The sequence below is a fragment of the Brachypodium distachyon genome, chromosome 1 (genome assembly GCF_000005505.3).
Source record: "Brachypodium distachyon strain Bd21 chromosome 1, Brachypodium_distachyon_v3.0, whole genome shotgun sequence".
Lineage (NCBI taxonomy): Eukaryota > Viridiplantae > Streptophyta > Magnoliopsida > Poales > Poaceae > Brachypodium > Brachypodium distachyon.
The window spans coordinates 19,224,858-19,249,710 of NC_016131.3; the positions used below are offsets into that span (position 1 = coordinate 19,224,858).

Sequence of the window (24,853 nt, forward strand, 5' to 3'; positions counted from 1 at the left end):
TGAAACACACCGTCGGAACGTGTCTTTGTCCAGTACCATTACAATTTTGTCGACATTTGCCGGAGCACATTGTATGGTCCAAAACGGAAAGTTTGACTTTTTTCACATTGAGTTATCATTCTATCCTTTAGCAAATGTGTATAAAATCTTTTAAACTCTCTGTTCGAAGCGTTTTCCTCATGCAGAGTGCAGCAACAAAGGAGATGAACGCCCACATCGAGCAACAACGGACCCTAGTAGATGTCAAAAATCGATTCGTACAAAGGAAAAAAGTTTTCAAATCGGATTTACGATGGTAGTCCCAAGTAAAAATGCCAAATTCTCGATTTCAGTCGACGCACTGTGTTCTAACAAATGTCCACAAAATTGTAATGGTCAAAAATACATTCCAACGGTGTATTTCGGCAAAGCCACAAAATAACGGTGTCTTCCGGCAAATTTCCTTTTAAACAATGAGAACTTTAAATCATTGAACACATTACATTATTATCAGGGTCTACGAGTCAAGAAACAGCGGCTCGTTGAAGTAAGCATACGAGACTAGTACAGATTACAGATTATGTAAAGAAAGCATTCTCGTTTTTTTTTAGCCAAAGAAAGCATTCTCGTTGGATTCCGTTTCAGGCTGTATTTGGTTCAAGCTCCGTTTAGCACACACGAGCGGCCCACGAATCTGGGCCAGATCAAGCCGAGCTCAAGTACCTCTCAACCGGCCCATCTCGGAAGCATTCAAGCCGGGCCGAAGTGCTCTTCTTCCCAACGCCCGCAAGCTCTCGCGGCTGCCGTTCTGCCAAGCGACCCCCAAAGCGGCCAGCAAGCCTCCTCCGCTCACACTGACACACAAACACCACAAAGGCGTGCACGCAATGAGGCCCTTCCTGCTCACGCCGGGCGCCCGGCTCGCGTCGGCCCCCTCGCCGTCAACGCTCTCGCGCCTGCTCCTCCCACTCCACCTACAAAACCGCCATGCCCACGCCTCCCCCTCCCCCTCCCTCCACGCGCGCACCAACCGCTCCTCGCCGCCTCTTCGCCGCCGCAGCGGTCGCTTCTTCGCCTCCTCCGCCTCGTCCTCTCAGGTCTGGCTGGCCTCTCCGCCTGGCGCCTAAAACCTAGTATTCGACCTGTTTGGGTGGTTACGGACCAACTGTTCGATGGAATGCCTCGCCTGCTGCGATAGTGGTTTTGGCTGACGGTTTCCCGGTGTTTGGCCTGTGTTGCAGATGGCGGCGCCTGCCGATGCCCCGGGCGGATCCGCGGACGCGTTTGAGGTGATCCGCGCTCACCAGGTGCGGCCCTTGGCCTGGATTTGCGTGGGGATAGTACTATGCAAAATTACAACTTGTAAAACGAAAAATCCGGTGACTATCGGCCAGTAGTAGCACGCCAGCCCCTTGGGATTCTATAAACATTTTTATAATTTTGAGAACTGAGGATTTGACAAACTTAGGGCAAGGTACTCGTTGCATTTTTTTTTTTCAGAACCACGTCCTGGGCTGGGTATATGTTACGGAATCAGATAGAATTACCAGGATGATTAAATACTGTACTGCGAGACAGGCTTAAAATCGTTCCTCTGTTTTGGTTTTTTAGATAATTAGTACGCGAGCAAAAAGAAACATATCATCAGTAATTGACAATGATATGAAGAGTTTTACTCGACACTAGCCCACATTTTAATGTTATGGGATTCTCTTCTGGCCGACTGTTCATCCATATTCCCTACCCAAACCAATGTCAGCTGAATTTGCAAGATATGCCCTTCATGTGCCCTATTAGATATTTGAATGATCAGCCGGTGGAACTAGTACATGCAATATTTGTGAGTTGTGACAGCTCCGAATAAATACCTTAATAAGGTATAAAGTTGTCTTAGATTTTTAATAAAGAGAACTCTTAAAGAATGTAGGTTTTACTCCTTTGCCATCTCAAGGCCTTTCTTATTCACTCAACATCGTCATAATTATAGGTAAAAGCTGCTCGGCTTCCTCCTATTGAAGAAATACGAACCATTCTCGACCGGAGTGTCAGGGGTGTTCTGGCCACCCATTCCCAGGTATGCTAAGAAGTATTCTTGTATTTGCATTATTAGTGGACATACATTTTGCCAGTCTTTTCCAGGATCTGTGATTTTACAATTTTATTGAAAATAGTAAACATTGATTGCCTTGTGGATAAGTGAAGAGTGAGCCTGGTCCTATTTCTGTGAAGAGCTTCTCTTGATTAATGATTATGAAGCTTACTAATTTTTTTAAACTGCTTAATAACCTCAATTTTCAGTTTTCATTGAAATGTAACACGTGTTTGCCTTGGTACCTCTCACATATTTAGTACAACGATACATAGTTTTGTACTATGTTATACTTGAACGGATTGTCTCCTTCCTGCACATGCCTTTTTTGTTTTATGATTTTGTGAATGATGAAGGCAAATGCAATATTCTTTTGTTGTCGATTAGTTGATTAGAGGAAAGCAATTTGTAGCTTTAAAAGTACAAAGCAGGTGATAGTGCAGAGTTTTACGTTTTACAGTGACCTTTTTGGAGTATGTATAAAATGTCATTCTGTTTACAGGAACATGTAGGTTATCCATCGGGTTCAATGGTTGATTTTGCTTGCGATCAAGATGGTTCCCCCATATTAGCAGTGAGCAGTTTAGCAGGTCACTCGAAGGTAAGATCGTTTTATAGTCTCATGATTACTAGTATGTTGGTACGTGTGCAAGCACATATTGAAACTACTATGACATGAATTTAATAGAAAACATTTATGGAACATATTTTAAATAGAGTATCATGATTGTAAGATTGTTGAGGCAAGGAAGCTATCAATATAACAATGTTGCTCTGCTGTAGCTATGATATTTCAATTCTTGAAATGGGTTATTGTATTGCAAAATGTGTTTAAACACCCAACTCTATATGAACTATAAAATATAAGTATAAGATCATTATATATATGTATAAAAATATCATTAATCTGAGGCGTGCATGTTTGTTCAAAGAAAAAGACCTCCGAACTTCTAGTGTTGGTGAAACTTGGTGTGAAGCTATGGACAAATGCGACATTACCAAACACCATCTCAAATTATTCACAAGTGCATGGAGTAGTGAAACAATAGACTATACTATATGCATGATGTTTTAGGGGAAACAACAGGGCAACCTAGCATCTACCATTAGTTCACTTCAAGTGTAGCACAGTTTTACAACACAGGACAGTGAACCAGCACAACACAATTGGCAGTGCATTGTTTTTTCATGAAGGAGGTGGTGGTTTCGATCCTTGGTGTCTGGAGTTTTTCTATCCCCATGTACCCAAGAAGTTGATCTGGCAGTCAGCATTGACACTTTGCATCTGTTGGATGCAGCAGATCGAGCGGCTAATATCCAAACTTATTCTGACGCTTCATAGCAGTATAGGTTTATACATGTAAAAAAAAACTGTTGACACTTTTTGACATGCATGGAGGCCTTACACGTTTAGTGATATTACTCTAACACACATGATAACACTGACAGGAATACTAGTACATGCGTGTCGTGTGGACATAAAAAGCAAGAAGGATAGACATAAAAAATTTAAAACTGATGGCCAGTATTCTGTGAAAAGAATAGCTGCCCTGCATCTGCTAAATTCAGAAGAAACAAAAATGAGTTTTGTTTCCATTTTACCATAGTTCTATTTTGTTTCCAACATTTTTGCAGAATCTTTCTGGAAGTTCTAAATGCTCACTTCTGGTTGCCAAAGACCCAGAGGACAGAACAGATACTGTAATCACTGTATATGGTGATGCGACACCTGTAATTCCCTCCTCTGGCTCAACCTATATATTTTTGTGCTCATGTCCTGATAGATTTCTGTAGCGATACTTTGCTAAAGAATACTGTACATGTTTCCAGATAATTATGTGGTAGCTCATTTCTTCTTTTTTTACTGTAATGTGGTGGCTCATTTCTCATTTGGTTTTCTATCTCAAAGGTTTCAGATGAAGAAAAAGATGCAGTGAGAAGCGCGTACTTACGGAGACACCCTGAGGCATTTTGGGTATGTTTGATACATCATTACTGTTTCTAAAGTAATTGAAGAATATCACACTGAGTACTAGTTCTGATGCAAATTCTCCAAATCAAGGTTGACTTTGGTGACTTCCGTTTTCTGCACATCAAACCAAAAGCTGTGCGTTATGTATCTGGGGTTGCAACAGCTATCCTTGGCTCTGGAGGTACGTGTACCACCTTTTTGAATGTCCTAGTTAAAGCTACTCACCATCACTACTTCCTATTTCTGCATGTAGAATCTGATTTAGCCTCTGTGCTGAAGATAAATTCATTTAACGTGAATACTGGTGCACTTAGAAGATGCAATTCTTTAGGAGGATGATGCCAGACTGGCTTCACTCCACTCTGCATTTTATACAGGCGGAAGGCATAATATCCTCTATCGTGTTAGCTGCCTTTTCCTTCTACAAGAACCAGATGTCCATTGGTCTAATCAACTGTTCATTTGTTTTTGAGTTGCTATGTAGTGTTCCTGTGACACTCATCCTATGCTCCTATAGCTAATTTTGTCGATTTCTCTAAATACAAAATATAGTATGATTTGGTGATGATGGTGCCTGAGATATTATTCTGTTCTCCACATCCCCAGAATTTAGTGCTGCTGAGTTCAAGGAAGCAAAAGTGGATCCTATATCTCAATTTTCCACTCCTATTACAGTATGTTTTAATATTTGCTGAAGTTCATAGTAAACCTACTGATCTTTCATTGGCAAATTTATGCTCAAATTTAGCTGTATATATTCCACAGAGCCACATGAATAAGGATCATGCTGATGATACCAAGCTCATTGTGCAACATTCAACCAGTGTTATGGCAAGTGCAATATAAAGCTTAAGTACATGGTGTTTCGTCATGAATGTCACTCTACAAAGATATAAGATACCTATATTTTTCTGAGACAGTTATATACTCCCTCCGTTCCATAATTCTTGTCGAAATATTACATGTATCTAGACACTTTTTAGGAATAGATACATCCATTTTTTAGCAAACTTGAGACAAGAATTATGGAACGGAGGGAGTACTTATGTATTCTTTTCATTTCATATTTCAGTTTCTTTCTGTATAACTAGTATTTTAGTTATTCTATGGTATGACGCGGTATGTTTAGTCTGAAAAAGGAAATGTTAGTTCAAGCATATGGTTCTTTCCCAAACATAAGCTGGAAAAAGTGTAAGCATCAGTACATCACACATATCTATGCAAGTCTTGACTCAGTAAAACAGCTGCACAATCAACACTTACTAGGCCAGTTTGCCAATGACAAAAGCAATTAGCTTTATAATCTAGCTGATATCTCTCCTTATCTGCTTAGTCTTTTGGGCACCATGAACTATTACTATTAGTATTACAGTATGCTGAGTCTTGAACATGAATAACTGCTTTAGATTCGAAGCATTGTGTAGGTTGTCAGTCTTAACTACTAACAGAGTACAGACCATGTGGTGTCCATCGAGCATATAGTAGCACATGAGTTATACATATTAAAAGAAATGTTAATGTTTCATTTCAATATATTGAGGGATGAGAAATATAAGCTATTTCAGGTGGATTTTGCTTCTATGCTGGATGTCGATAGCCTTGGTATTAATGTGAAGGTAACAACTCTATGACATCTGTGTCTTGTTCTTGTTTGCTAAGAACATATCACCAAATCGCACTAATGTATCCTGGGAATACTATTCTTTCTTCTTCCAAGAAACAATCCTGAAATGCAGTTTACCCTCAGCACCCACAGCCAACAATGTCATATGTACTGTATTTAATGGTTACATCATAACTGAAAACAAAATGTGCAATTTATTCTTTAGGGCTATTCGATGATTGGGCAATGATGCACATCTTTGAATTTATTTGATCAGAGCTTTAATGTGCTGCCCTATATTCTAGTGAAAGCCCAAACCTGTGGTGACATTGCACTCAGCACTTTCCTAATTGTGCAGGCTGGTTATGATGGAAGTGTTCTGAAGCTGCGTATCCCCTTCCCTAGGCGTGCACAGGACAGAAAGTTGGTCCCTGTTTTGTTGTGTTTTTTCTCGTAGTATGCATACTACTTTATCCACTCTGCTCTATGCTTATCACTGTAATGATGCTTATACGGTCATACCTGCTCTTCTCATAATGGGGTTTAGGGTCCTGTTTAAATTAGGCTTAAACATGAATACATGGTCATGTATTTTCTTCTCCTGTCCTGCTCCACTGTATGCATAGAACTGTTCTAGTGTTCATTGTGTATTGTATTCTTTACGAATGATTATGCATTTTCTGAACACTTATGTTCCTCAATAACTCCTAGGTCTACAATCTGCTGAATGGCGGATTAATTGATGACTAGACACTGTCATTCTGACTACTTACCCTTTTTTTTTTGCGACAACTCATTCTGATTACTTACGTGACTGACTCTAAATGGTCTTGTTGTTCTGCACAGGGATGTGAAGACACTTATTGTGGAAATGCTACAGGCCGCAAAAGCCTCCTCCTCACATGCTGAATGACCTGTTTTCTCGGATGGTGGTGGCTTTGTTCATGTAAATGAAAAAAGAAGAAGCCTAAATCAATGTCGTTGAAGATTGATCCACACAGAATTCCATTGTTTCATGCATCAGCGAACCATTGTAACAATGAACAGTCCACTTGAACTTCGTAAGTGAATGCAAAGCGATTTGTATATTTTTTTAATGAACCGTTTTGCCCCCATACAACTCTTTCAACTGGTTGTTCACTAGAAAAAGCTTATCCTGTTGGAAGGATTCAGATACGGAAAGCATATTCTTTTCACGTTCTATAATCCATGTGGACAGTCAACTGGCGAGTTGTAAGATGGTTTGATGAGATGAAACATGAAAGATAGAAAAAAAAACATTGTTGTTGGTGTTGGCATCATATCCTTAGCAAAAGTATATCTAACACTCCCTCTGATCCTAAATTATTGTCGTTGTTTTAGTGCAAATTTGAACTAAAACAACAACAATTTAGGATCGGAGGGAGTAACATCTAAAAGAAAACCGGCACAGGGCCTTTTGTATTTGCACGATTCCAAAAATGCAGAAATAGAAATGGATATCACGTCATTATGCTCAATCCTACTTCCTTCGATCCATAAAAAGTGTCGCCCACTTAGTACAAAATTTGTACTACTCCCTCCGTCCCATAATTCTTATCTCTAATTTGCCCAAATGAATGTATCTATTATTAAAGAAAAGTCTAGATACATGTAATATCTCGACAAAAATTATGGGACGGAGGGAGTAACTTAGTACAAAATGTGCAACACTTTTTATAAATCAGAGGAAGTACATGAATTCTTCCTGAAAAAAAATTCCTATGTAAATTTAAAAAACTGGAATATTTAATATAAATTGTTTTGTCTGAAAACTATAACAAACCATTTGGTAGCCCTAATTTCATTTCAGTAAAAAAATGTATCATTTCATTTGGTTGAATTTGAATTTTGGATTGAAAAATCTTGTTTGTCTGCCACATAGATTTCTACAATGAGAGACAAATCTAGAGAAAATGATGCATTTTAGAGAGAAACTGAGGTCAGTTATAGATGTGATTATATGTAATTTTGATTGAATTCATGTATCTAATTCCGTGTCAACCAAACAAGTTAGTTCCTAAAATCCAAAATGAAGTTTGAAATTCTCTCCAAAAGAGTTTCTCCTTGATTCCCTTGATCTTTAAGTTTGTCCTTGTAATTTTTTTAGGGTAGGTTGTTTTTTCTCTTCGTGGTTTTTGTTTTCTGTATTTTTTTTATGAATCAATAAAGTCAAAGCATTGTTTTAAAAAGTGCTTCAAAATAATTAGTATTTCCTCCGTCCAACAAAAGATATCTCAAATTTGTCAAAATTTGAATGTATCTAGACATGACTTAGTCTATAGATGCATTCAAATTTAGTCAAAGTTGAGACATCTTTTGTTGGACGGAGGGAGTAAGAGTATTACGTTAAAAGAAGTTTAAATGGGAAAGTTTGGAATGGAAAAAAACCGTCTCACTGGAGGAGGTAAAAATCGTCTCAACGTCGCCGTCAGCTTGCTTTTCCGTTTCCTCTTCCTCGCCGCGACGCTTCTTTCTGCCCCTCCTCACTCCCCAGTGTCCACCTCCGATTCTCAGCTCTTTCATCACCGAGCACGCGGGGGCGAGTATCCGACCGAGCACGCGGGGGCGAGTATCCTAGGCTAGCGCTTGTCGAGCCCCGCCCCGCATCCACTCCTCTTCTGCCGTGAAGCAACGACGGCAGGCGGCGGCAGCAGTAGCGGCGAGCCGAGGGCCGAGAGGGAGAAATGGAGTACAGAAGAGTGAAGGATCAGGTGAGCATCACCCGAAACCCTAGGGAAATGCCACAAACGCCGACGTGACGCTGGTCCTGACTGGCCTTTAGGTTAGATCGCTGCGGCGGCCGATTTTTTTCTTTTTCAGTTTTTGTTTGCCTTTATTGTCACCATAGGCTTCCAAGATTTCCCCGTCGCCCGCGGTGTTTTATGTCACTGGAATGTGGTACAATATTTGTTTCCTATTAGTTCGATTGAGGATATTTGTAGAGTGTTAAGAGTGTCGGTGGTCATCTAGTCGTGGTTATACTGGTTAGTGCCCACTGAGAATCCGTTAGAGAATTGAAATTCTGGATTAGAATACGTTAGGGACTGCCGTGGTCAAGGACTTTAATTTGTTGAAGAGTTCAGTATTAACTCATTGGGAGCTGACTTCGAAATTTTGGTGACTGGTCTCAAGAATTATCTCCATTGGGGTTTTCTGAACCTGACTAACTAACGCATTACTGATGAGTTAAGATTGTAGTGATGCCCGCAGTGGATCGCTGAGAAATGTCGACACTCCAGAACAACGCTCTTTAAGACATTCTTACGTAATTCCAAAGTTTAGCCGTGCATTTTTTTGCCTTGCTTGTAACTAGTTGCATTTTTGTCTTATAACTGACTGCAAGTCTGATTAACTGCGATCGATGTTTAATTTTTGTAATTTACAAATTTGATTGGCAAATGCGTTTGGATATTCAAAGAGTGGCGTTCTTGCATTATCTAAAAAAAACAGCACACTCCAGAACAACGCTCTTAAGACATTCTTATGTAATTCCAAAGTTTAGGCGTGCATTTCTTGCCTACCTTGTAACTAGTTGCATTTTTCTCTTGTAACTGACAGCAAGTCTGATTAAACTGTGACCGATGTTTTTCTTGTATTTACAAATTATATTGGTAAATGCATTTGGATATTCAAAGACTGGGTATTTGGGCACAGCATCTTGTATGACTTTTAGCCATTGATGAACTTATTAGTTTGTACATTGTTCTTCTGAGACAATGGAGTGAAGTAACTTGAACTCAATTTAACCAGTTAAACATTGCTCAGTTAAGTTGAGTTGGGCGTGATTTCAGAAACAGATTTTGCATGTTATCATATTAGAGGTCAGAGCAGACTAGTCTATTATGACGTAAACTCGCAACACGACTAAATTTGTTCAGTCGTTTTATCCTGTTGATGTTTGCCACCAATTGGTAGCCTGGGGCTGAGCTAAATTTCAAGCTCTGGCAATGTCTTAATATGTTTGAAGTTCTGTGGGTTACAATAAACTCGTACTTTATCAATTGTGTTGTGTGCTGACAAGTTGTCTTATCCTGTACAATCTAAAGGAGAGTTATGATGTCATATCTCAGAAGGACATAGAAAGCCCTGATGGGAGGACTCTTTCTAGCAGTAAGCTCTTGTTTCCTCATTGAAATCTTCTCTTTGGATGTTCTATAATCAGGAACGTCACATCTTTAATACTTGTCCTATATACAGCCACAGCAACTTCCACCCTTGGCGCTGCAGGAGGTCTGAAGGGCAAGCAGAGCTGGAAGCAAAAGTAAGAGTTAATTGCTGCAATCTTTGTGCTATATGCCTATATCACATGCTTGCTGAAAATCAAAAGATTCACTGGCAACTGTTAATTGCTATGGCAGGTCTGTTGTTACGATTGCATTGACATTACTAACAAGTTCTCAGGCAATACTTATCGTGTGGTCAAAAAGAGCTGGAAAGTATGAGTATAGTGTCACAACAGCTAATTTTTCGGTGAGAATTTATTTTTCAATTAAGTTTAAGTTCTCTCTTGGTGATGGTAGGATCAGGAGCTTTCCTTTTGCTCTCTTCATACCATGATTGAGTTATGTATTTATTTATGCCTAGGTCGAAGCTTTAAAATGTCTATTGTCACTTTTAGCCCTGTATAGAACATGGAACAGTCAAGGTGTTACAGAAGATAATAGGTGATAGTTCTACCATAATCTAGCGATTGCTTTCCGAGTACATATTGTCTTGTTCCTACTCTAGCAATTTATTTTTATTATTTTCAGGTTAAGTACATCGTTTGATGAAGTTAGTGTTTATCCTATTCCCGCCATACTTTACATGGTAAAGAATCTGTTGCAGGTATGTCTACTCGTCAAGTTTTCATGTGACCAAATAATTTCGTATTTGTAACAACAAAAGCTTGACACATACTTCCACTTTCTGTCAGTATTACATCTTTGCTTATGTGGACGCACCAGCTTACCAGATCCTGAAGAACCTGAATATCATTAGCACTGGTGTTTTATACCGTATCATTCTAAACAAAAAGTAAGCTCTACTCACTTAATGTGGCTTTGGGAGTTGGGAATAAGGGGAGATGATAAGCAGGGGCGGAGGCAGGAAAAAAATATAGGGAGGGCCAGAATAGAAGGATGATTTATTAGAGAGGGCCAAAACATAAGAAATGAAGCTCATATGATGAAATTGTAAAGATTATTCAGGGACTGAAGGTCCCTGCCTCCGCCACTGATGATAAGCTGTGTTCCTTTTACTACTTTGCCGGCATCTTTATAGCAGCCAATTGGGGTCCTTTTTTCTTCTTCTTCTTCCTTTGAAGCCTTGTACTCCCTCCGTCCAAAAATAAGTGACATGGTTTATACAAATCCACGTCACTTATTTCCGGAAGGAGGGAGTAATATAATTTGGGAACTACACCTTGCAGAATTTGTGATTTTTCTGTTGTTATTCTAGGATGGTGATTGTTGAACTTATGTTCCATCACTGAATGCTTATGTTCTTTCCAGGTTAAGTGAAATTCAGTGGGCTGCATTTATTCTTCTATGTGCTGGCTGCACTACGGCTCAGCTTAACCCCTCGTAAGCAAAATAAGTGTGCATTTTTTCATTCTCTAGTTAATTTGTTCAACTAACATAAGTAATATGCTCCTTTCAGATCAGACCATGTTCTTCAAACCCCTATCCAAGGTTGGATGATGGCAATTGTGAGTCACAAACGAGAAAATCATTTAATCTAGTCGTTTGGACATGTTATAGGAAGTTATTTGAACTGAACTGGCTGAATGTTCCTTCTTTTTCAGGTGATGGCTCTTCTAAGTGGTTTTGCTGGGGTATACACAGAAGTATGTAACTTGGTGCAATTGCTCCTATTTGCATATATTTTGATTTAGAAGGATTTATTTGATTGGACTCTGAATTGTTTTGAGACATATTCATCTTTGGACAATGCAGGCTATCATCAAAAAGCGTCCTTCGAGAAACATCAATGTGCAGAATTTTTGGCTTTACATTTTTGGAATGCTCTTCAATTTAGTTGCCATTTGTGTTCAGGACTTCGATGCTGTCATGAATAAGTTAGTTGTGTTCAGAATTACTTCGTATCATGTTAGAATATTCTGTTACAATGAATTATATTTCTTATTTTAATTCGACCATGCCATCTAATGCAGAGGCTTTTTTCATGGCTACTCATTTATTACATTTCTGATGATCCTTAACCATGCACTCAGGTACTGCTGCTAGATGTTTTAACTGATTCAATATTGGTTATTTGGGATTAACTTACCTTCTAGGTGTTCTTGTTTTGCTTTCCAGTGGAATAGCTGTATCAGTGGTGATGAAGTATGCTGACAATATTGTCAAGGTACAGATTGTCAACTACAACTTTTGTGGGCTAAATAAACATGTGATAAGTTAAAACCATCTTTGCAGCAAAATTGCACATTCTAATAATTGTTTATTATTCCATTACCTCTGATAATCCCTACTAAGCCACCGCTTCTTGTTTAAGTGGCAGTCTGTGATGACAACCTTGGATGTTATCATCAAGCTTTTGTCCTCACCTGTTGGTTTCATTCAAAGAAAAGATGTGATTTATTTACTCGTTGCATGGCATTAGAACCGTTCATGCATCACTAGTTCAACTTAATTTTGGATGGCTATCTCAGTGAAATTTTATGCCAAGTGGAGAACTTTTGATATTTATATTATCTCAGTATTTTGTGTCTTGGTGGGCTACAAAAGTCAATGATGGATTTATGCAACTATGGATTCTAAGGCAGTTACCAGTCCTTTTACAACAGCATGGTTGTTTTGCCTTACGTTTCATGGCTTACATTTAGATTACATCTTAGAGCATGTGTTTTAGCATGTCTGCATTCTTAACAGCAACGACCTTAACCTCATACAGCATTATGTCTATACCTTCTTGATAGGGAATAAGTCACAAATTCTGTAAGCTCACATTTTCCACATTCTGTTATCTGAGAAACTAAGATATTTCACATTCTGTTGTATGGGGAAATATGTCACTGCACAATCCAATTATCCAAATATGTTACCTCCGTTCCGGTATAAAGGGCCTAGGCGTATCCCTAGATCGTTAATTCAATCAATACAATGTAAATTGTATATCCAACAATAAGTTATACCATTAGAAAATAGAACATTTGAATTTCCTATTGATAAACTCGTGTTACATTAGTTAAATCGTTGACCTAAGGATACGCGTAGGCCCGTTATACCGGAACGGAGGCAGTACCTGAGAAACTATGGTAATAAACAAACCATCTACTCCCTCCGATCCTAAATTATTTCGAAATATTACATGTATCTAGACGCTTTTTAAGAATAGATACATCCATATTTGGATAAATTTGAGTCAAGAATTTAGGATCGGAGGGAATAGATCTCTCTGAAAACACTCCACAGATGTTCATCCTTTCTAAAGCAAGACATGAGACGCATCAGCCTGTTAACCTGCAAATTTGTGGGTGGTTTAACTGTCTTTAGATATCAAATCTTCTGATATTTTAGATACATTGGATTCTTTTATTAGAGATTCTTGAATTATTATTGAGGTGGATCAACAATTTATTGATATCACACTACTCTTTAGTATTTACACAGTTGCACTAGTGTATTCGATCACCTAACTATGTTTTCTGCATACTTGCAGGTGTATTCAACTTCAGTCGCAATGCTTCTGACAGCAATCATATCTGTCTTCTTGTTTGGGTTCCATCTGTCCCTTGCATTCTTCCTCGGATCTACGTAAGTACCGATGGAAGTGTGTAATAACAAGTTATCTCGATTGAAGCTTTGTAAACCCATGATGGCCTAACAAACTCTCTTATAAATTCAGGGTTGTTTCTGTTTCCGTGTATCTGCATTCTGTCGGGAAGCCACAGCAGCAGAAATGAGTTCGGCACCATCTCTCCAAGAACTGGCAGCGAACGCTTCAATGCTGCGTCATGGAACGATTCATGGTAGCAAGCAACCCCCAACATGTTTAACCACAACGGAGATAGGAATCTGTTCTTGAGCCAAGTTCCTTTTTGAACTGTCTTGAGCTATGTTCCGAAGGACTTTAGTTTGATCGATAGCCAAAGGCGATTACCTGTTGATATGTGGCATATGTCTAGCTCCATTGCTATCGTAACCGCATGAGTGGTGGCAAACCCTCTGTTTACTCTTGCTTTGTGGCCAGAGGCTAGTTTCTTACCTGCGGAGGTCAGCTAGATGTTTACCTATACCAGGATTATTATTCACACTGTAGCGAGATCCCCCCCCCCCCCCCCCCCCACCCACCACGAGCTCCTCACTGTGATTTCTCTTTAGCTCGAAATTACCATTCCTTTGTGGCTTGTACTGTAGAGGAACCTGCACATGTCTGCATGGCCCTAACACCCACATTTGATGGTCAACAAAAGAGATGGCCAAACAGACAGCGAGACTCCTGCACATGTCTGCACACGGAGCCTCGTCACATTCACGAGCATTTCTCAGTCCAGTCTCCACAGGCCAGCAACGCCGCCGTGTAGCCGTGACGTCCTTTTGCCAGGATTCAAAAAAAAAAGAAGCGCCAAGTGGCCTTGAAGATCTTCCGAGTCGAGCGTACGTTTCCCTCGTCAGACCGAGAAGAAATGCTTTGATCAACGTGTGGAGCTTGCCCGGAGACTGGCCAGAAGGATGGGAGACAACGAGACTCCGTGCGTCCTCTTCGGGGTGGATATACTTGGACTTTCCACTTATTTCAAACCACTTCGGCCCCGCTTGGCATCCAGGAAAGTTTATACTCCTGTATCAGTTTATCTTTTCCGGTCGTTTTGGGGCAATACGAGCGTAAAAGAAATCTGGAAACGACAAACCAATCGCAATTCTAATCTTCGGGTGTATATTTTCTAGGGCCTGTAAATTACACCGGTAATGGGCCTCAAAACGACCATCCAAGCAGGCCCGAACGTGGATGATATAAGCCTTTTCGTCCCCTTTCAGAAAGGAAAAGGAAATAATCGACCGACAACGGATGACCGGAAGGAACTGTAGACAAGGCCTCCCAAACGCAAATGGAGACGCCGGCTCTAAAAAAACTCATCCAACCCGTCTTCTAAATCCAAAAAATAGCCGGCGTGACCTAAAAACTTAGCCGGCGCCCGCAGACCACTCCCTACTCATAGGGGCTAGCGGAGACGCCAGCTAAAGCTAAAAAACAGCGCGGGCCACCACTATCGGTGAGACAAACCAAATTTGAGGGGACAACGTTTGGGGATGTGGGGATGCGGCGGTCGCGATTGGGCCTCAAACGAACAGCGTGCGCCGACGCCCCTCATATGCCCATGGGGGAGACGAGGGCAGATGCTCTAAGCTAAGCTAGCACTGCCTCCACTCCACTGGGCTGCACTGCAGCTGTACTTTGTGATCTGCACACGCACACGGATTCACGGGAGCACGACTCCATCGCACATTCAGGAACATTTCAAAGCAAGTGCACGTTCAGCATTAGTACATCTCAGGGACTCCCCTCCTCTCGTTGCAAGTTTCCATGCATGGCCGCTAGCTCCAACTCTGCTCCTCGTTTTCTTTTTCTTTTGCTAATCGCTCTGCTCCTCTTTGATGAAAGGCTGTACGTGGCCCGTGGGATCGAGCTGACACAAGGGGAAAAGGGTACGTGCCAAGTAGAAAGACGCCGCGCTTTATCTGTGCTGTATATACTGGTAAAGTACCGGGTTTACCAGCGTGTAGTCTTCTCTGTGAAAAGCTGTCCGGCTATGTTCCAGTGTGAACCATTGCCACCAGCCGTTGGGAGAGGATCATCCTGCGGGAAGACCCTACAGCGAGCTTAAGAGCAACTCCAGCTGCCCCTCCTAAAGGCCCCATAAATGGGTTTCGGCGGCGTCGGCGCGAAAAATCCGACCCAGCCGACCTCCCTAAATTGTTTTCTTAGCCGACGTGGTTCAAAATGTTAGGCGGTGTCCTCGTACTGAACCCAGCCCACCTGGCGTCACGGGCTAATGGCGGACGAGCGCGGGGACCCGATGTGGAACCGCGCCACCGGCGTGAACTGGGCGGTGCTGTTCGCCGACCGGCACGCTGACATCGCCTGATACGAGGGCCAAGGCCAGTGCCCTCTGCCGGGCCGGTTCAACATCGACGGCCGGTGCCGGTTCTGGCGCGGGCGCATCGTGGCGTCGGTGCTGGCCCACATCGCCGCCGGCGACAACCCCCGGCTGGAGACTCCGCCGCCGCCGGTCCCACTGGCTCCGGCTCCGTCTCGTCCTCCCGCAGCGCCTGCTCGCCAGCGGGTTCGTCCTCCTGCCGACGGGTGCCCTCGCCGCCTCATGGCCATCTCCGCCTTGTCCGGCCAAAGCCGGTGCGGGAGTGGGCGTCGGAGCAGGCCTACGAGCGCCCGGCACTCGAATGGCGATCAGATGACGACCCTGAGGAGTTCCCGGGGCTGCTGGCGGCGGAGCGCACCAGCCAGCGCGAGGCCGAAGAGACAGAACGCCTCGGCCTCGTCATGACGGATGCCCAGGCCGAGTCCTGAAGCTCAAAAGAGACGGCGAGAGAGACGGCCGAGAAGAAGACGGGGAAGAAGCCGAAGTCGGAGGTGAAGGTGGAGCCGATCACCCTCGACTCCGACGACGCCTTCCTCGTCGACTTCAGCGACTAGCGCGGGCGTTTTTTTTTAATTTTAGAATTACGTAATAAAAAATATGATGTTTAATTAAATTTCATCAAGTTTAGTTAAATTTCGCCGAATTTTGTTAAATTTTGCCTATTTTCAAATTTTTTTTTGGGAGTTGGTATTGGACCGCGGCTAGGTCACGGCAGAATCATAAAAAAAAAATGTGCCGGCACCCTCCAAACGGTTGTGTCGGACGCCAAATGAGAACGCCCGCTTGAGATTCTCTAATTCGGGGAAAACTAACCAACATACATTTTACACCGGTATCAAAGGTTGGTAGGTCCTTCCAAAAAAAAGAGAGGTTGGTAGGTAGGTGGGGGAGAATCGGGACAGGCACAATCCCATTAGAAGAACCCCACACATTTGTGCGTGTGTTGTAAAAAAAGGGGCTCCCAGACAAGGTAGACACGGACGAGACCTCTGGGCAAAAACACCCATGAAAGCTGTCAAAGGCACCCTCCATAGCCCATGATCAATCCATGCATCCTCTGTATTCTAGAGAAAAAAAAATCCATGCATCCTCCCTCAGCTCCTAGCTGCACGTCTAGCTATAGCCAGCGGCACTCTCGACATGCATGCAACGAGACCCTGCCTGCCCCTGCACTACATGCATGCCTGCATTGGACTGCATTGCAAGTCCTGGATTCTTGCCGCTGCCGGTGCAATTATTTCCCCCCGTCGAATCCAACCAAAAGCGGCAGGCAGAGGCAGGAAGGGAGGCAGCGGCCTCTGTTTGCCATGTGAAGGTGCCTTGTTTTTGTCCAGCGCTTCCCTTCCCTTCCGTTGTTCTCCATCGGTTTGGCGTCCGGATCAGCGCGCTCGTGAACCACAGCCGGCAACCGCGTAATGTATGTGCGTCCGAACTGACTGACGAGATTCCGGCATCCATCCATCCATCCATCCTTGCATGTCTTCTTCTTTAGACAGAAAGAAAACAGAGATAAAAACCTCATTTTGGTCGGTTGCTTTCAGTGATTTTTCCTTAACACAATCATACAGATCACATGGCATGAAATGTGGCACTAGTATCTCACACGAGCCTGTCATTTGATTACATTTATCACCCGGTTCCTGGATGTAGCCGGATTTATTTCTCATCGTAGAATGGTACATGGAAAATTGACTGTATTTGTAGCCACCATACCATTTTTACTTTTATAATATTTGTAGTACGGAGTACAAATTTGACAAGAATATCTGTGGCTGATTGTCTCGTTGAAGTCCTCTGTGCGCTTGTTGCGGCATCATCCGATTGACCAACTTATTTGGGGGAAAGAAGAGCGGTTGACTTTGAAGAGTTGGCGAGGTATTGAACTGGATGTCACCACAAGAGCACTGAAACCTTGCACTAAATCTGAATTCTCAAGAGAGGAAAAATCCTTCTAATGGAGCAGCCAGAATTCAGAGTCCAACTCAACTCAAGACCACTCAAACGTGATGGGGTCAATCAAGTTAGGCACCGCGGAGTGGCAATCTTGCTTGCGATGTGAACTCCACCTGCCATCACAGAATGCAAGACTACACACACCATTCTCAGGAGTCAGGTCTAACTTATTTTTTTAAGTCACCCTTTGTGCACTTTTCCAAGTGACTAGCGAGCTGGCTAGTGTGCCACCAAACTCTGCACGCAAAAAGTAGGCATCTTTGGGCACATCTTCCAAGAGCTAACACTTGATTAGCCACTTTTTTCAGAACAGAAAAAAAAAACATGCTGGTAGTACTGGTGTTATGTTAACCAGTCTCACACATGCACACAGCTTAATCAATTCAATTTTTGTAGTAACTCAGCAACCAGCCCAGCAGAGAGGTTGGTGACATAGGAGGAACAAAATTATTTTCTCTTCAGAAACTTGACCACACACTCCTCCCTAGAACCAGACCAAACCAAACAGGCCTGTTTCTCTTCAGAAACTTGACCACACACTCCTCCCTAGAACCAGACCAACATCTCTGAGGTAGAGAACAAACTCACATGTCAAAACACTTGCCTTGCCTAGAAGCTAATGAACTTGGCCGGGGAAAACTTGAAACAACAACAAAAATAAAAAAAGAAAGAATTGAGAGGTGTAAACTAATTTACTGGATAATACAGAGGTGTCAAGGGGGTGCTGTTGTTGTTAGGGCTTGGAAGGCAGTTCAGTTCTTTGCTATGGACAGTTGGAGTTCTTCCCGGGGCCCCCATAGTAGAAGTAAGCGCCCCAGTCGCCATTGTATCCGTTCTGCACATCATAGCAGTTGGATTGCTCAGTGTATGCACCAATTCCTTTTGGCGCCTTGAGATTGTTGGATGAGTCCACCACTTGGATGTTCTTGAAGTAGCTGGCCTTGCTAAACCCTTCCTCCGGGAAGTGGCCGCTGCCCATCTGCGTGGAGGTATGACTGCCGTCAGGCTCCGTGTTCACCACCTCGCCGCCCCATTCGATCATGGAGGCGCTGTCTGCCAAGTATGAAAAGAGGAAGGATGGCCAGTAGCCCAAGACGTAGTCATTGCCAAACTGCAGCCACCAATTGCCCTCCTTTGGGTCCTGTAATTAAACCGTGAATTGCGGGCATAATTAGCAGATAGGATGATGATCAGGAGATATAGGTAGGTGCCTTTTAGTTCTATCATGTGGGAGCAAAATAAAGCCAAGTGTTCTTTATAATGCACTATGAAAAGGTAATGTCCTTTTACGAAAATGCTTTCTAACTGTTTTTTAAGTTTAAACTTTTGGAAATCTTGAGGGATTTAGATCTTGTTTCTTATGCAAGTTGTAAAATACTAAACAATAACATAATGTAATGGCACATGACAATGCCAATGATGACAGTTTTGCCTAGCAGAAGAGACATATTTCCAAATTTCCCTAGCAGAAATGATAAGATTTTATAACAGGAGAAGCATGAAAACAAGAGGAAAATAGTCTTGATTTGTTTAAAGAGGTAAACTATTAGTATCAGTTTGTGTGTTAGCAGGCGTAAATCCAGTCCGTGTGTGTGGACAACTGTGAGGTGTCCACTGTCCACAATCAGGCCAGAGTCACAGTTGTAGCCTTGACGCAAGTGAGAACAAGAAACAAGTGGGCATATAGATTCGCCGGTCCCATTCACCAATATGATTATGTACGCTCCACATGTGAAGGGTTCTTGTTTTTTACCTTCCAGACCAAAATATTGATATCATACTGGGAGCCACCATAGTTGGAAATAGGGAAGATGCTGGCGCCCATGGCTATCTGGTTGTTTGTCTGGATGAACCCTGAGCAAAGCAGGTTGTAGCATCCCGTTGCTTGATAAGCATCGCTCTACAGTAGTGTTCCACATCAATACAAAAATCAGTATATACGATCAGGTCATTCCAAATGATAGGTCATGTAGATCTAAGCGAAAAGGACGAAAAAATAGCCAATCAAAAAGTAATTATCATAGAGATTTGAAAGGACTGTGATGTTTATCTTACAGTCCAGTAGGTGAAGAGTCTAGTGTTGTTGTCCCCGTACAGGTCTGGGCTAACCTGAAATTTTGTACAGCTCAATCAGACACAATGAAAATGACTGCACAGTTTACTACAGCATTACAGCATTCTTGGCTCCTAAAGGCTAGAACAGTACTGGGTGCTACTAGTACAGTTCGAGAGAGAGAATATAGCCTAGCTCCTACCAAAATGCAGGGGTCCTTTCAGCAGTGCACATATCATTATTGCAACACAGAAAGAAATTATGAACGCATGCAAGGAGGAAATGCCCCTCATAATTTGTAGCATGGAAGGAGAAGAAGAACAAAACTGGAAGCTGCAGTACAACATTTAATTGAACTTTTCACTAGGTGGTTTTTCCCCGTCTCATGTCTCAGCTCTCACCTGCCATCCTGCTTCAATGCTGTTGAGGTCCTGCCCAAAGGAACCCCCCAAGATCCAGAGCTGGGAAAGGCTGAACTCATTGCCCTGCTGAATGCTTGGCTGCCACACGTTGATGGTGGCCTTGGCTCCATAGTACTTATCCCCCTCCACATATGCTATTGCATGCTGAGACAGAACCAGTTAACAAGGTTAAATGGATTAGTGACCACTTAACCCAAGAGCAAGCTAGTACACTGCCATCAAACATGAAAATTGAATGAAGCATTGTGATATACCTGGTGGCCACTCTCATTGAGCATGTCAGGTTCAACAGACATGGGGTTTGGGGTGCTCTTGTGCAACTTCTTGCCATACCTCTTGACAGAGCTGGCCCTCAGGACATCCTCCTTCTTGGTTCTCCTGATTGGTATTGTGTTCTCTTGACACTTGCCATTCCGATGCCACATTTGGGTGATTGTTTGCGTGTTCTTCTGGGATGCAACCTTGGATTCATCATACAAGCCTTCTGGGTGGTATGCAGGCCTTGTCTGAAAAGTAGGGGCGATGTACCATGGAGAGCGTTAGTATCATAATGTGTGGGGAGAAGCTGTGTACCATCAACTGTAGAAAGCACATTGGTGCTGGAGAGGGAGGAACCTGGATGGTGTGGTTCTTGAGGAAAGGGTGATCAAATGCTGGCTGCTTGGAGATGGGCACACAGTCTATGATGTCTCCATCTGGGCTCTGTTGATTACTCAGGATCAGTTTTCCAACACTTCAAAAAGATAATGTGCTAAACTTCGGAGAAGAATACAGAGTAGAAACTACAACATTGGTTTCAGAGTATATAGCAAACTACAGCCAAAGAAGAAAGAAGAAAAAAGTGGTGAAAATCATAACCAAGCAATGCCCCCAAGTTTTACATTTCAGATTGACTGTAAGAAGAACAAAACTAAGATCGTTTAATCGGTTTGAACAAACAGAAGCAAAATAGTACTAATTGTTCAGAAAAAAGAGATTCCGGTCGTCCTCAAAAGAAAGAGAAAGCACCAAAAGCAAGCATCCCTCTTTCCCTTCAAAGTCCAATGAACCCAAGAAGCACGGGCACCCATGAAATCCCCGCCCCCAAAAGCGAGTCTTTTCCTCCCGGCGACGAGAGAAATTAAATTAAATGCATGGTGGTCCATGAGCAACAAGCAGTCAAGAAGTGAATCAACGCTTCCAAAGCGAGTGCTACTGGCTCGTAGATGAAGCTCATGAAAGCGCGCATGAATGAAACCCAAAAAAAGGTCTCGCCTTTCGTCCACTTCCATGCCAAATTTACGTACCCCTCCTTTCTTTTCTCCATGGGTTCACTTGCAACGGGTGAGCAAAGGAAAATCATCGAGGAGGAACACGAGACTAGCGGCAAACGCAACGGATTAAAGGATAGGGGAGGGAGACGAGACGCGGAGATGGATGTCTTTAGAGTTACCTGAATGCTGGCGAGAGGCGCCTTGTTGAGCCGCTTGAGGTGGTACTGCACCTGCCGCTGCTGCCGCTGCAGCTGCCTCCGCCTTCCCCCGGAGCTCCCCGCCGCCACAGCCGCCGCTCCCTCGGCGGCGCAGGCTAAGAAGAGAAGCGCCGCCGCCGCCGCCGCCAACAGCAGACGGGAGGACAGCAGCGCGCGCGCCGCAGCCATGGAGAGTGACACGCGCGTGCTCTACTGCTGCTGCTGCTGCTTTGGCCGACGAGGCAAGCGGGAGCTAGCTGACACGGGCGAAGTGCGGGGAGGAGAGGAGAGACGGACACGGCGGGGCGGGCGCGCTTTAAAAATCCGTCCGTTGGCGTCGTGTTCTGCCTCGGCCGCCGCGCGCGCTGCGTACGGAGGCAGTAGAGGGGGAGATGAGATGGGATGAGCCGAGCTAGACGGGGCGTTGCCGTCGTGTTTTAAAGTTAGGAGGAGAGGAGACGAGACGAGACGAGAAGACGGGGCTTAGGTAGTCTGGCTCACTTCAGATTCTCGGAAGAACAAGAAGTTGGTCCGGCCGCCTCACTCGTCCCCGCGTGCACGGCCGGCCGGTTACGAAGATTTTTGCGTCAAGGAACAACGTTCGTTGACGCACGTAGGCCACATACTTGTTGTGCGCCGTACGTACGTATAAGAACGTCGTGTTTCCATTTCATGATCCGCGCGCGTGTAATCGGCAGCGATATAAGGACGGCGGTTAGGCTCCACCTGACCACATAATAATGGGTACTTAGCATTTCTTGTTAGTAGCCAAGTACTGCCTGGAGTACTTAATAACAGTATATGTATCATGTACTTGTTCGATCCCGTGATGCTGCTAGTGGGAGCCCGCGTGAGCGAAGGTGTGCCAATGCCACGGTGAAGTCAAAGATGAGAACCGGTCCCGCCATTCCGCGCGGATTTGTTGGTTCGCTGTGAAAAATAAGCTTGCGGCCATCAGACACGTGTGCATATTTTTTTTTGAGAATAGTCCATTTTTAAACCACGTAGACATAGTCTGAATCAGATCTTAACCTTTTAATTCCTGAATCTCCAAACCTGAACTTAGTGATCCTGGTTAACTAAGACCCTTAATCCCAGAAATCGTGTTTGGTGGATTGGTTTCGGTAACATGGTTCCAGGATTGATGAGAATTTTACAAATTGTCGTGATTTGTGTATATGTTAATGATGGACTTATTGAGTTTGTCGGTTTTGAAGCGTTCGGCATGTTCTCGACTTGTATACCACATGTGAAGATAATTTCTAACCGTTTGGTCACTGTACAATGTGACGGAGATCTCTCGCCGTCTCAAATCACCATGTTGTGCAAATCAAAGAGCTTTGATGGTCCCATGGTCATGCCATAGCCCAGCAACGTCGAAGACACAACCGAATGACTTCTTATAAGACAAAGATGAATGATGGTTGTTACTTAACAATCTTGACGACACATCAGCGAAACAAGTCAACCAAACACGTTTTCTAGAAATAAAGGTCTTAATTAATCATGATTGGTAATGTTAGGGTTCAAAATCCAAAGATTAAGAGGTTAGGATCTGATTCAGACTTTGCCTATGAGATTAGGGTTTTAAATAGAAATTCCAACATGGATCATCATTTTTCTAGTGTGTCAAACAACTTTAAGGTCATAATTGACCGGGATTAATAAGGTTGGGGTTCCGATTTCAGGATTAAAAAATCAGAGTTTATTTCGATCTTCGTCTATGACTACGAGTACAGGGTTGAAAACAGGTTTTTCTCTTCCTTTCTCTGCTCCAAATAGTACATTTTGGCATCTGAAAAATAGATCAGTACATAATCTACGCAGAAATCGTAGCGACCCATCTAATGTCCGCGAAACAAAATCAGGACAAGACAAGAACAAATCAGGGAAACTGTTCAATAAAAAGTCTAGGAAAAACCGAAAATCCGGTCGACAGTCCGATCTAACGTCCCACCGCATGTTCACGCACGGATCCACCGCATTTCGGACGACAATATTATCTGCAGGCACGGGCTTTGTTTTCAGAACGTGCATGCGTGTGAACGGCGTTGCTCGCTGTCACGCAACTTGGGCTCAAAATGCACACGCCTGCAGTAGAGCTGATCTGTGTGTCAAGTGTGTCACTACCAGTGTGTTCGTGAATCGAGAGATGTACCATTAACAAAACAAAGCACCTGACATCTCGTTCGGTGGTTCTCATTTCGTTTTATTTGACAGAAACAAAGTAAAATCAATATTTTGATACTGTAGAACTTTGTTTGTTTGGATTTTAATTTTGGTTTCAAAATCATGTTTATCTGCCACCTAGAAAATGTACCCAAACGATGAGAACCAACGAGCTGTAATTTTCTTTTTTGCAGTTCGCGTCGTGGCCTCACCTACCACGAGTCCACGAGCGCAGGATTTCATCCGATCGATGTCTGGTACGTGCTCAGCTCGGGTAGTCTCTGTCCCAAAGCCTGACGGAGGCAATGCATGGGAGCCTCGGGAGCAGGAGCTCGGGGGCAGCGCACAACGCACACCGATGCTGTGCTATCTCTCCTGTTTCCCCAGGCACACCACCCGCTCCGCTTAATTAGATGCATGTTCGGCCTTGTGTTTAGTGCATGCTGAAGCAGTAACATGCAGCGTAAATTGACAAAAAAATGGGGGTATTTATGAAAATCTAGTCAGAACAGCGGTAGTGTAATACTTATAATGGTTAATTTGATCTCTTTCCTTGATGACCCCATCAACCTTGGCGATACATCTCAGTTAGACAAAGCTTCCATTATCAAAAGGATCAACTATAGTTTTTTTTTTCGAAAAGGAGGATAACCCCGGCCTGGACATCAACTGATGCACACAGCCATAAAAAACAATTATAATGATAAATATGATTACATAACAAAGTTAGCTATTCTTTCAAATAAACATAAACAATGTAACTTGATGTTGAAGAAAAAATTTAACAATTCGTGATGTTTTAGAGGGTCAATGATATGGTCCATGGCGTCAAGGTGTTGGAGTTCAACGCCACGGTCCGTGGCATTGACCCCCCTGAACCAAAAATTTCACCACCTAAAGAATCCTTTCAAATTTGAATGCCCAAAACTTTCAGTTGCTCGTGAAATTGATAAGATTTCTCAATGTCAAGCTACATGATGTTTAACCTAGTCACATTGCATTGAGCAAATTTACATAATCATCAAGAAAAGAAAATTTAC

The 24,853-nt window shown here is 43.0% G+C and overlaps 3 protein-coding genes across 4 annotated transcripts; 2 read left to right on the forward strand and 1 right to left on the reverse strand.

Annotated features, from left to right (window-relative positions):
- Window positions 1-781: 781 nt before the first annotated feature.
- LOC100823036 (glutamyl-tRNA reductase-binding protein, chloroplastic) lies at window positions 782-6,893 on the forward strand. 2 transcript variants are annotated; one of them, XM_024457602.1, is made up of 12 exons: window positions 782-1,076; window positions 1,221-1,286; window positions 1,967-2,053; window positions 2,571-2,669; window positions 3,704-3,799; window positions 3,978-4,043; window positions 4,131-4,221; window positions 4,647-4,714; window positions 4,806-4,871; window positions 5,606-5,656; window positions 6,002-6,099; window positions 6,490-6,893. In XM_024457602.1, coding segments are annotated over exons 1-12 (999 nt in total). In that variant the 5' UTR covers window positions 782-866; the 3' UTR covers window positions 6,491-6,893. The 2 variants fall into 2 exon arrangements, with proteins under 2 accessions (XP_024313370.1, XP_003562851.1); XM_003562803.4 differs by having other exon boundaries at window positions 785-1,076; window positions 6,002-6,066; window positions 6,490-6,873.
- A 1,193-nt stretch (window positions 6,894-8,086) lies between these two features.
- Window positions 8,087-13,914, forward strand: LOC100823352 (CMP-sialic acid transporter 2). Its single transcript, XM_003562804.4, has 15 exons — window positions 8,087-8,375; window positions 9,711-9,774; window positions 9,862-9,925; window positions 10,023-10,134; window positions 10,249-10,328; window positions 10,416-10,491; window positions 10,580-10,680; window positions 11,157-11,228; window positions 11,305-11,353; window positions 11,450-11,491; window positions 11,601-11,722; window positions 11,819-11,878; window positions 11,964-12,012; window positions 13,327-13,421; window positions 13,513-13,914. The coding sequence occupies exons 1-15, from the start codon at window positions 8,349-8,351 to the stop codon at window positions 13,568-13,570; spliced, it is 1,071 nt and encodes a 356-aa protein (XP_003562852.1). The 5' UTR covers window positions 8,087-8,348; the 3' UTR covers window positions 13,571-13,914.
- A 4,179-nt stretch (window positions 13,915-18,093) lies between these two features.
- Window positions 18,094-22,166, reverse strand: LOC100823659. The gene is made up of 7 exons (XM_003562805.4): window positions 21,627-22,166; window positions 20,810-20,896; window positions 20,449-20,700; window positions 20,174-20,338; window positions 19,775-19,828; window positions 19,473-19,619; window positions 18,094-18,860 (listed from the first exon to the last, which is right to left on the reverse strand). The coding sequence occupies exons 1-7, from the start codon at window positions 21,831-21,833 to the stop codon at window positions 18,483-18,485; spliced, it is 1,290 nt and encodes a 429-aa protein (XP_003562853.1). The 5' UTR covers window positions 21,834-22,166; the 3' UTR covers window positions 18,094-18,482.
- Window positions 22,167-24,853: the final 2,687 nt, after the last annotated feature.

Bases quoted from the DNA above. Each gene is read 5' to 3' on its own strand.
- LOC100823036 (XM_003562803.4), top strand. From the start codon at position 867: ATGAGGCCCTTCCTGCTCACGCCGGGCGCCCGGCTCGCGTCGGCCCCC. The intron at 4,044-4,130 runs GTATGTTTGATA...CTCCAAATCAAG, and splicing joins GACACCCTGAGGCATTTTGG to GTTGACTTTGGTGACTTCCG. The intron at 5,657-6,001 runs GTAACAACTCTA...CTAATTGTGCAG, and splicing joins GCCTTGGTATTAATGTGAAG to GCTGGTTATGATGGAAGTGT.
- LOC100823352 (XM_003562804.4), top strand. From the start codon at position 8,349: ATGGAGTACAGAAGAGTGAAGGATCAG. The intron at 11,723-11,818 runs GTTAGTTGTGTT...CATCTAATGCAG, and splicing joins TTCGATGCTGTCATGAATAA to AGGCTTTTTTCATGGCTACT. The intron at 12,013-13,326 runs GTACAGATTGTC...GCATACTTGCAG, and splicing joins ATGCTGACAATATTGTCAAG to GTGTATTCAACTTCAGTCGC.
- LOC100823659 (XM_003562805.4), bottom strand. From the start codon at position 21,833: ATGGCTGCGGCGCGCGCGCTGCTGTCCTCCCGTCTGCTGTTGGCGGCG. The intron at 20,339-20,448 runs GTATATCACAAT...GTTCTGTCTCAG, and splicing joins TCAATGAGAGTGGCCACCAG to CATGCAATAGCATATGTGGA. The intron at 19,829-20,173 runs GTGAGAGCTGAG...ACAAAATTTCAG, and splicing joins GCATTGAAGCAGGATGGCAG to GTTAGCCCAGACCTGTACGG.